At 37.5% G+C, this 11812-nt stretch overlaps 1 protein-coding gene across 1 annotated transcript in view; it reads left to right on the forward strand.

Moving 5' to 3' along the window:
* Positions 1–4485: 4485 nt before the first annotated feature.
* LOC144452037 (uncharacterized) overlaps positions 4486–11812 on the forward strand; it is an 8715-nt gene continuing 1388 nt past the window's right edge. The window contains exons 1-4 of the mRNA XM_078143035.1: positions 4486–4665; positions 7276–7577; positions 9232–9327; positions 10091–11812. The exon at positions 10091–11812 is cut by the window's right edge and continues 1388 nt beyond it. Of these exons, the coding sequence (XP_077999161.1) occupies positions 7313–7577; positions 9232–9327; positions 10091–11142 (1413 nt within the window). The 5' untranslated portion in view covers positions 4486–4665; positions 7276–7312 and the 3' untranslated portion in view covers positions 11143–11812. The remainder of the gene's footprint in view (positions 4666–7275; positions 7578–9231; positions 9328–10090) is intronic.

The following is an 11812-nucleotide window of genomic DNA, read 5'->3' on the forward strand; positions in this document are numbered from 1 at the left end:
ACATGTAGCCGTTACTTTATTAATTATATGTATATATGGTATAAAGAGTCACTAGTGTCTCACCTTGTCAATCAACATACGGGGACTTTGGGCTTTGACAGTATGAATTTTATACAAAAAGCGGAACTATTAAGATCATTTAAAGTTTGGTTAAAGACTGTATCGTCTGTAAAAATATTTGACTGAATTGAACACAATACGTTCAATTGTGACTGCTTTATTTATTTCTACCCACGTTGTACGGAAGTGTTCCCTTGATGTTTTATTTGCTGTCAGTAAGTACTACTGTTGAAACTCTCTAGTACTTTTGTTCCTCTTATTAAATGATGAATTGTTCTGTATCGTCCATCATCTATCAACCTTTGAAAACAACCAAATGACAAGGTCTACCATAGACGATTATTTTGCTAAACCAAGTTAGGTCAGTATAGCTGAAAATCGATTTATGTATATCACGTAAATGGAGCTTAAAGCAGATTACTGTGAAGTTCAAAACCGTGCCCTTTGAACCATGGGAAAATTAGCACAAAATGTTTTTGCTGTACACGCTTCTATCAACTGTTTAATGCCGCCAATTACTCAACGATTTAGCTTAAAGTTCCTTTCTTTCATTTACAGAAGCATTCGATTGATTGTTACTAAACCAACATGAACAAAAAAGAGTGGCCTATAGTTGTTAAGTTCGGGTTAACCGTACTGGGATATACAAGTCGTAGCCATGGTAACAAGTACAGACGATGTCTGCCATGCTTGCTGAAACATAAAAAGTTAGAAGCTCTGTCGAGACTATTTGAAGATGACGTAGATGTTGAAGAAACACTGTCTTTAAATAACAATGAGAGTTTGGAGAAAACTTGCTTGATTTGCGAAGATTTGAATCTTCCCTGGCAGAAAAAAGTCCTAGTCAATGGTGAGTTAGTCGGTTTGTACATGAGGAAGAGGAAGTGAAATTGACTAGAATAATATTGTTTACTTTCGAAAGTAAAGATTCTAATGTTTCAAATGTTTCACGCATCAACTCACCCGAATTGTCATTTAAAATCGACAGAGTTAGAGGTGTCTATACTATCAAAATCAGTCCAACAAAGGTTGCTAAGCTACAATCAACTTTTAAAAAGCATTACAATTCTGGAAATAATGTTTTTTGAGTAATCATAGTCTCTGTGTTACTTTTTCCTATTTCCCACACAGACAGAAATGTCCACGCGGTTATTTCTGAAGAAACTCCATTGATCGACAACGAAGTAAGGGGAAGACAAGTAAACATAGAAATTGGTGAGTATCATTTGCGCATATTTTACCATGTTTTATGTAGTCTTGACTAAATTTCTCTGTAAAAAAATAAACTCGATAAATTCTGTATGTTTTTTTTTCGTTTTGCTTTTTTTTTTTTTTGCTTTTTTTTTAAATTGAGAATAGCGAAGGAGTGTTTCATCTTTTTGTAGTTATACATGTATATGATTATATTGTGGAATAGCCTATCATGGTGGGTACAGACCATTTCTTGGTTAATTTTGTTTCTTCAACCTTAGCCTCTGACCCCCAACAATCTTACATGTAGTGCAAACATCGCTTCTGTCTATTTGTAGGTGATGTCGTGACGAAGAGAGGACCCTTCACCTTCAGCTTTCTGAAATGGGTTTTATCGTTCATCTGGGTAACAACCATTGCCGCCACAATGCTCAGTGATTGGACAGTTCGTGTTGTCTGGAACTGGGGAGAACAGAAATTGGTATTGCATCTGTTATCCGCGTCCACTTACGTTTTGCCGTTGTTATTTGTAGCTTTTATCCGTATTACGTCTCTGATCTATGAGTGGAAGCCTCCAACTGGACATTGGTGGGTGTACGGGCTGACAAATGGCAACGTACTGACGCGTCTCAATTTACTCTGCTTGTCCGATTTTACTCTTTTCGGTTACTTTTCGTTCATCGTCGCTGTCTCGTGCATGATTCTCGAAGTCTCGTACCAGATATACCAACACGTGAATAGCGATACGGTAGAACCTCTCATTGGTAGGGACTTTGTTGATCTACTTGCCTATTTGCTAGGTGAATTCATTTTTGCAGCATTTTGTTACGAAATTTATCTTTTGAAGAAATGTGTGGTATCAGATCTTAAATCAGCTTTGTTCTTTTTGAAACGAAACATAGAAAATGTTGATTTATGTCGTCAAAGGGTGGTGGCGGCATACAGTGACTTTCTGAAGCTCCACAATCTGATTTTATTTTGGCTCGTATTCCAGTTTTCCCTTTCGCTTTTCAAAGTAAGTTGTCAAATTTACTGGAATTATTACATTTTTATCGACTACAAGAACGAAACACCAGCTCTTCTCATCAACCTTACCATCTGGTGTGAGAGTCTGATGTTTTTACTTCTACCGCCAATGGCTGTTGGCGGTTTCAGTATCAACTACCTGTGGAGCGATTTCAAATTGCGCGTCAAATTATTGCGTCGTGAGAAAAACGAAGAGAACTGGTACAGAGTTGTCAAACATCTGAAGGAGCTCAATCCGACAGGTTCGTCCGTTTATTTGACGTTGTTCTTCTCCATTCTTGGAATATTTTCCGCTCTTCACTTAAAAGACCAATTTGGTGAATATTGGAAGGGGCACATAAATAATACGGCTATTATCTCACCCAACGGTCATGGAGGTCTGATGTGAAGCGAACATTCAAGTTGATTTAATACATATGCGCAGATTGCATAAATTACTATACCCAAGACATGTTTCATTATTTACTGGCAGCTATTGTAAATATTACACATATAGACTGGATTTTAGCCTTTTAGCTCCCAAAGGGATGCTTGGTCTTGTCTGTCTGTCTGTCTGTCTGTCTGTCTGTCTGTCTGTCTGTCTGTCTGTCTGTCTGTCTGTCTGTCTGTCTGTCTGTCTGTCTGTCTGTCTGTCTGTCTGTATGTTCATTTCTGTAGACCTATCTAATAGTATATAATCATTTTCTCAAAAGCCACATTGCTTCTCATGAAAGTTGGTGCATATATCATTTGACAATATCTTAGTTTCCCTAATTTCGAGACAAAACTTTGTTTTAATAAATTAAACTAATATGTAGTCTTTGGATGACACAGTGTGTCACTATTTATTTGAACAACTATAGTATTATTAAGAGGTTTCTCAATATCAACATTATCTCTAATCAATGAAATTACAGTTTAGTACACACATTCTGTGTGATTATGTAAAGATTTGATTAGTTTTGAATCAAATTCGATTTCTAGAGTAGAACATGACTAATTGGCACTATACTTGACAAGTACAGTATATACTGTATTCTCTATATATATGGACCAAATGATATATTAGAATTAGAATCAGACTCAGAATCACTTTATTCAAACTCATGCAAGCAGAGATTTCTCTCGGACTATGTTAAGCGTGTATATGGTAAAATATCGGAGAGACTCCAAGAATAATACGTAGCCACACAGTATCAACGAGAAAGTTGTTGTTCTGCCTGACTTAAGTCAGAACAGGTAGGACGATATTTGTTGATAGAAATACAACTGGGCTCAATGTTTTAATAAAATCGGGTTGAATACATTTGCGTAATTAGTAGTTCATTACAGCATTTTCTATGTATGAAGTTAGTTTGTTATCTCCGACATCGACACTACTAGAACCATATATGTATGTGCGCCAAGGAAAGAAAATATGTATGTATGTATGTATGTATGTATGTATGTATGTATGTATGTATGTATGTATGTATGTATGTATGTATGTTTGGTTAGTTGGTTTGGTTAGTTGGATTGGTTGGTTGGTTGGTTGGTTGGTGGGTGGGTTGGTTGGTTGTTGGGTTGGTTGGTTGGTTGGTTGGTTGGTTGGTTGGTTGGTTGGTTGGCTGGTTGGTTGGTTGGCTGATTGGTTAGTTGGTTGGTTGGTGTGTTTGGTTGGCTGGTTGGTTGGTTTGGTTGGCTGGTTGGGTTGGTTTAGTTGGTTGGTTGGTTGGTTGTTGGGTTTGGTTGGTTGGTTGGTTAGTTGGTTGGTTGGTTGGTTGGTTTGTTTGTTTGTTGGTTGGTTGGTTGGTTGGTTGGTTGTTGGGTTTGGTTGGTTGACCCATTTCATAATCTCACACAGGTTATAAATTTTATGTTTAGGAATACCAGTGACTGTTTGCATTGTGCTTTTCGAGGCCCTTTCGAGTTCTCACCTTTAACCTTCTTGTTCTCAATGACGACATAGCCCTGATACAATGCCTTGTCTGGTCAGTGTTTCTCACTACATATATGAATGCAACTGCATGTATTTTCCTTCTGATTCTTTAATTACAAAAGTTAATTAACCTTACTTTTTTAAAACTATTAAGGATCTGCTGTCTTTCAAAGAGAAAACAATGCAATGGTGGCAAAATACAATAACTCCTCCAACATCCAAATAAGGAATATGACATCATACTGTCCGAAGGGGAAATCCAACTTGTCACGTGATCACAGCAATAGCTACACGCAACACATACATGTAAATAATGTAACTATCAAAGACGTTTTGAGAGAGAAACCGTATCCAGTTCACAACTGGGTGCTGCTTCACTAAGAAGTTTCAAATAGGGTTCAACAGATTCGATGCTATCTCTTGAATCAAGTATACCCTGTGTGAAGCTTGGTTGAACAACAAAAAAGTGACGTCATCTTCATCAATAGCAGGTAAGTTTCAACTCCTGTGATATAATAAATTACGTAATTCACCTTGTCATAATGTCTCGAAAAGAGGAAACAATTTTCATCTTTTGATTTACATTTGTATATACAAATACTGGAGATTAGTCTATTTAATAGACCCGTAAATGAATATATTATAATTTATTAATTATGTTGACATTCGAACTAGGTAAGAACTAGACTGAACAAAGTCTAACGTTGACACAAACGTACAGATACTGACTGTGCTGTATATAGTCCTCTTGCAGATACAAATTGAAAAAAAGAACACATATACTGGCTGTTGCCATGGCAATAAAACTATTTATAATTATAACCAACGTTTCTTATCATTTATGATATTCACGTGTTGTCATTTAAGAGTTTATAAGGTTATAATCAGTTTACCATAGAGTGTCGTACCACATTAGATTATAGGCATAAACTTTTATTATTTGCACATTACCACATGTAACCATGGTTGAGGATCAGTATATGAATCTATTACGTATCTCGTGTTAATCTTTTCCAGATCTAGAATATATCTGTGTGTGTGTGTGTGTGTGTGTGTGTGTGTGTGTGTGTGTGTGTGTGTGTACACCAGTACTGTACATACTAATCTGTACATGTACTATACGTCATGCTTTAGGCAAACCAAACGACGCACTTTGCTTTCAAACTTACTTTCCACCACAAAAACAATTTTATCAATGCATTCGCCATATAGACATTTTTGCGTATACAACGTGTTTTAAACTGGCAGAACACTTTGGAGGTTCTATTAAAGCAAACACGTTGCTTATAAACAGACATGTTTCTACACAGTGAATTCAGTGTGAACTGTTAGTAGGTACACACACATTCTTGAAAGCACTGTAGTTGCCAGGTTAATATGAGTCGAGGACATTTCAATGCCGAATAGATTAACATGTATGCAATACTTTGTAGTCCTGGGAAAAACCCATGACGTCACGGCTAATTTTCTAGTAGTCTTTTCTTGACGATATACTTTAATACATCTCATCTCTAAAACGTGTAACTCGAATATGAACATTCTAGCAAGCCAGTCTATATTTTTTCACGGTCCGCCTCGGACGATGCCGGAAATGGAGGCTTGTGGTTTTACCACAGACTGTCTGTGGTTTTACATAGATAAGCATCGCGAATAACATATACATGCCCACAGTTACAACCGAGATGTAATTGATATGCACGTTTGAACCCGGAAATATACAAGTATTGAACTCAGCGAAAGTCTTTACAGATCAACTTCCTCCTTTATACATGTATTTCATTTGACACAAAGCTACATGTGAAATATATACAATTCATGGATTAAAATAGAAATGCAACGAAACGAACACTAAATATTATAATAAATATGTAAATCTATAAACTAATACAAATATTTATACTTTATAGAGGATACTCTATTTTATATATGGACTTTGATTTCATATGTGTGATAAGGAGTATACAAATAAGAAGGCTGATGGCTAACTTTTTTTACTGAAATGAGGGGGGGGGGGGGGTTGAGCACTATCTTCTTACCTTACCAGTCCGATGCGAACACTTGTATTATACCGACATGTAACCGGGGTATTCTATAACTGAAATGGTTGCGTCAATGAGGTATAATCTGTAACAATATTCATTATCAAAAAGGACAACAAATTTGATTACATTTTTGTTTTTTAGTTGTTGATTTTGTTGTTTTTGTGTTTTGTTTTTTGGTGGGTCTTCTTTACCCCCCCCCCTCCCCCACATCGTTGATGGAAACATACGCGTGTATCATCATACACACTCCGTGACCCACTGTCATCAAATACGTCCTTCAGACTTTAATACATGTTAAGTAATACAGATATATTACGACCATACAAGTTAGGCCATTGTCGTAAACCACGAGCCTCTTTACGGCACAGTCCAAGACGACACGCCGAATTATTGATGTGTCAGCAGAAAAACGTGTCCTGACGCGACAATCTAACTATTACATGTACACATTAACTTTTTAATGAGTATACATATACTAGGCTGGGCATACGTAAATGCCACAATCTGTGGTTTCACCATCACGCACGTGTGCAGTCTTTTGAGCGACGACTCGATAAACTTGGGGAGAAATTACTATACACCTGTACAAACTTGATACTAGTTTGGACTCTCAACCAACTACCTTAGACATCAACACACACTCAGTGCAATTACATTGTCGATGACCATCTGATTTTAGAGGCTGCTTAAAATAGCCTAATATCTGATTTTACGGATTACAATTTAATATGAAGAAATACAAGACATTAGAAGTATTAGAACTGACAGTGATACACGTAGCATTGTCTAACAAAGTGATATGAGAGACAAAAAGTGTTCTGCCATTTCCTTTCTTAAATGTAAATACTAAACTCATTTTCATTTTCGATAACTTGTGTGAGTCACTACTAAGTTTCGAAAGAAACAGGAGTCAACGAGGTGAATAAGTGTTGGCTATTTCTGTGGGGGAGTACGAGTACGACCTACGTGTCGTGTTTGTCTGGACGAACGACCACGCACAGTTTGCCAAATATTACATCTCTTGGCGCTAAATAGCGTTTGTTGTTTGATCTTGCACAGATCGGACCAGTGTACGTGTGGATATACATCCATTGCAATGGACAGCAACATCAAGTGCAAACGATGGCCAGCTATCATTACATTTAGTTTGGGTGTTCTTGGCTATTTTCGATTACGTAAAGATGTCTATGCAAGATGTCTGCCATGTTTATTCAAATTGAAAGAAGATTCCGAAATGCAAGATTTATTTTACCTCGAGTCAGATACTACGAAGGAGACCACGTCAGTCGTTCAAGGTGACAGACTGTGTTCTGTCTGTGAGGATTTAAATACAAACGTCACTGCAAGAAAGTCATCCAAAGGTGAATATTTCATATCTTGCTATATGCTAACCTTGCTAGGAAAAGGTTGCGTTTTTAAGGTTTGAAGTCTCTTCCTTATAACTTTTTCTTTCCTGTTTTTGTTCAAAGTAGTTCCCATATCTATTCCTTGATTGCTATGCTCCATGCCCCACAGAAGGAAATTCCACAATTTCCTTAAATAGTATACACAAGTAAATTCATATCCTAGAAATAATTTTGTAGTACGACTAGTATTGATGAGATCAATGGAGGAATTGAATGGGGATCATGGAACGAATGTGTATCTATATGACGGTGTCTGTCTGTATCTGTCTATCATGACTGTCTGTCTGTCTGTCTGTCTGTCTGTCTGTCTTTCTTTTTAAAATGTCTGCATTTTGATGTTTTGTTTTTTGGAAGAAACAATTTTACTTGGGAATATATGTGTATGTGTATGTGTATGTGTATGTACGTGTGTGTGTGTGTGTGTGTGTGTGTGTGTGTGTGTTTGTATCTGTATCTGCATCTGTGATCAAAACTACTTGGCCGGACGAGAAGTTGTTTACATCATGTGCCTAGTTGGCAAATTGTTCAAATTGAAATGATAGCATAATTGATGTGCGATTTGATGGGGGGGGGGGGTTGTTTGCAGTGTTCTTAAAAACGTCAACTCAAGGCGTACTGGACGAGGTCATTCACTGCCCACTCGGATGAATAACGTTGTATAATTATAGATTGGTACGATAAATGCAGAACATTGATGTAATTACCAGTCTGAAACCGAAGCCAACACAACTTTCAATTTAAAGTATTACAATGCAATAGTTCTGATACCAGGGATACTTTATTCCTTGCTGTCACTTAATTTGCCGACTTACCTAGATCGCTACCTGCAAATTTAGTGTTTGCTTTTAGTGTATTAAAGCCACACAAAACCGTGGCTATCTGTTATAAGCATAGATATGTACAAATTCAAAGGTTAGGGTCGACGGTTCGACCTTTCACAATAAGTAATGTCCCCACCTACGTACTTGATATGTTTGTCAAGATTTCCTTTATCACGTGATCCATTACCAGTCGACTTACTACACAGATTGAGTATTATACATGTACAATGCATATTAATTTAAATATCAAAAGTATATTCAGGAGAGTTGATAAACCCGACAAAAAGAATATGGACAGACAGACAGACAGACAGACAGACAGACAGACAGACAGACAGACAGACGGACGGACGGACGGACGGACGGACGGACGGACGGACGGACGGACGGACGGACGGACAGGCAGACAGACAGACAGACAGACAGACAGACAGACAGACAGATAGATAGATAGATAGATAGATAGATAGATAGATAGATAGATAGATAGATAGATAGATAGATAGATCGATAGATCGATAGATCGATAGATCGATAGATATAGATAGCACTCCCTTGGAGTATACATTAGCAGAACTGAACAAAATGTTTTGTATTGTTTTAAGTATGGTTCAATGTGTCTGACACCGGTGTGTGTGTGTGTGTGTGTGTGTGTGTGTGTGTGTGTGTGTGTGTGTGTGAAAATTAATAAAATTACTAACCTTTATTTGACCTCCTTATAATACTTTTTTATTCATACTTGTATTTTGAACAAACTCTCTACAACTTTGTTGTCTTCATTTCCCTAGAACTGTCACGTGGTCCAACATCATCAGAAACTTCAGAAGATGTACCTTTATTGAATGATAATCATGAACAGATACAGTATAGGTCGATAGAAATCGGTATGTACTGAACAAATACTCCATTTACACAATATCACCGGATATGACGTTTATCAACAGATTTGATGTTATTCAGGCTGAGCAGATATTACATTTTGTACTTGAAAGTGAGGCTCTCGACTTCTTGATGCAAATGATTAATTTGGAAACGATGGGCATGTTGTTAACAAGAAAGTCTTCGAGACAAAATATACTTTCAATTATACGTCACGATTTGTGACAACAATTTGTTACTAAATTAATTGTGGTGAATGTTTAACGTAGAAATAGAAGTCAATTTCTGCCATTCTCAAATGTTACATTCATTAGGTACAATATTGGCTGTACACCCCTACCAGAACTTGTCACTGGTCCCGCCCCGGTGTAAAGACGATAAAAAATTCGCATAAAAACCTCACTTTCATTGTACAAGTAGTATTTTTAAGTAAAATGAGCCCAGTAACTATTTACAGCTAGTTTTGGCAGTAATATTGACTAATATTTTATATAAGGCCAATCGCGAAATGCCATCTGGAAGAAAAATGCCTGTCTTAAAACATTGTTTTTTTGTGTAACATGAAACTAACGAGTGCCTCACTGTCCAAGCTGTGTTTCACATATATGCAAATATGCAGGTGGCTTTCAAATATTTCGATCAGCGTATTTTAAAATGCTTGCATGATTATAATAAAGATAGATTTTTATTTTTCTGTCAAAACGTTGCTCTTTGCTTTTACTGATGATATTTTTAGCTAATTAAAATTTATTCTTTGTCCTATTCTAGTAAATTCTGGTGGAAAAGTTGGCGGGAACTCACGTTGTCGGCTGTTAAATGCATTATCATTATTATGGTTACTGCTGGTGATTTGTTTGATTGTGTACGACTGGTTTTCCCGCCTTTGGCTCAGCTGGGGAAACAAGACTCACTTGTTGCATCTGTTGTCCTATTCGACTTACCTTCTTCCACTAATTGTTGTTGCAATGATGCGGGTCATATCCATGTTTTACGAATCTACGCCATCTACACAACACGGTTGGGTGTACACACTAACCACCGAACACGTATTGACACGTCTAAAAATTCTCGACATGAGCAAGGTGAGGCGATTCGGTTACCTTTGCATCTCGTTTGCTGTCACGTGTGTCGGTTTTCAACTGTCCTATGACATATACGAGATTGTGATGAGATGTTCAACAATCGACGTCTTTACTATGATCAGTCTGGTTGGTTGTTTCTTCGGAGAATTCATGTTTGTGTCTCTCTGCTATGTTATTTATTTACTCAAACGGTGTATTCGCGCAAATTTTACCTCGTGTCTATATTTCTTGAAACAAAACATCGAAAACGTGGACTCGTGTCGTCAACGAATTATGGAGGCATATTCGGATTTCTTACGCCTGCATAATCTTATTTCTCTATGGTTGGTTTTCCAATTCTCGTTGTCCATTTTCAAGGCGTCGTGTCAAATTTACTGGAATTATTGGGTTTTCAGTCAAAACCGTGCTGTGTTGTCAGCCTTGCTTATAAACATAATGATATGGTTGGAAATAGCCATGTTTCTCATTTTACCACCCTTAGCAGTCGGTGGTTTCGACATTGTGTATCTCTGGGAAGATTTCAAGCTGAACGTCACTCGTGTCCGCAGAGAAAAGCAAGATGACAAGTGGTACCCGATAGTTAAACTGGTGAAAACACTGAAACCTCTGCATGTGTCGCTATTCATGACTGTTTTCTTCTCTGTTTTGGGTATTTTCTCTGCCCTCCATCTCAGCGGACAGTACGCGGAATATTGGCATGAAGATTCGGTCTGTTCAAATTATACGGTGTCGGGGTGAATAATATATTTTGAGATCTGTCCATTTGTGCGATTACATAGGGCGCATGTAACCATTCGTCTCGTTTATAAACAACTTAACGGAACTACCTGGGAACTACTATCCCTCTATTATCGATTATTAACACAAACACATGTAAATCTCAGACTGAGATGTAATTTACGATATTTCGTTGAATACGATGACAGTGTCGGAATGGACAGATGTATACTAGTTGAATTAATCTAAAATGTAGTCTGTTTACTGGCACTGTTCTGTTACTCAGTTTCGTATCCTGAACAAGACGAGAGTTTATCGGCGTCAGGCATTTGGTAGTCTGTAAGGTACGCCGTGACGGAGCGCCCTCACACATCGGTCAACTCAACGCCTCTCCTCCGATGAGGGCGGCACGACGCAGCTTACAGTCGATACATTCTGAGCCGTAAATACACAAAAAGATCAAGCGTTGTGGGCGCTCTTCTAGTCCCTTTCCACAAAGGAAGGGATGGTGAGGACTTTCCCGGCAATGGATTTTACATGAACTGATATCGATGTAGATACAAAATCCAATTTTTTTTTACTTTGCCCTCTTTATGTGCTATTTTTTTAGATCAAAACTTCATGGTAATGAAAATGTTTTTATTTCGCATGGGATCAAATATCAAGGTCGTTCACGTCATGCACTACGTAT

This window comes from Glandiceps talaboti, chromosome 22, assembly GCF_964340395.1.
Source record: "Glandiceps talaboti chromosome 22, keGlaTala1.1, whole genome shotgun sequence".
In the NCBI taxonomy this organism is placed as follows: domain Eukaryota; kingdom Metazoa; phylum Hemichordata; class Enteropneusta; family Spengelidae; genus Glandiceps; species Glandiceps talaboti.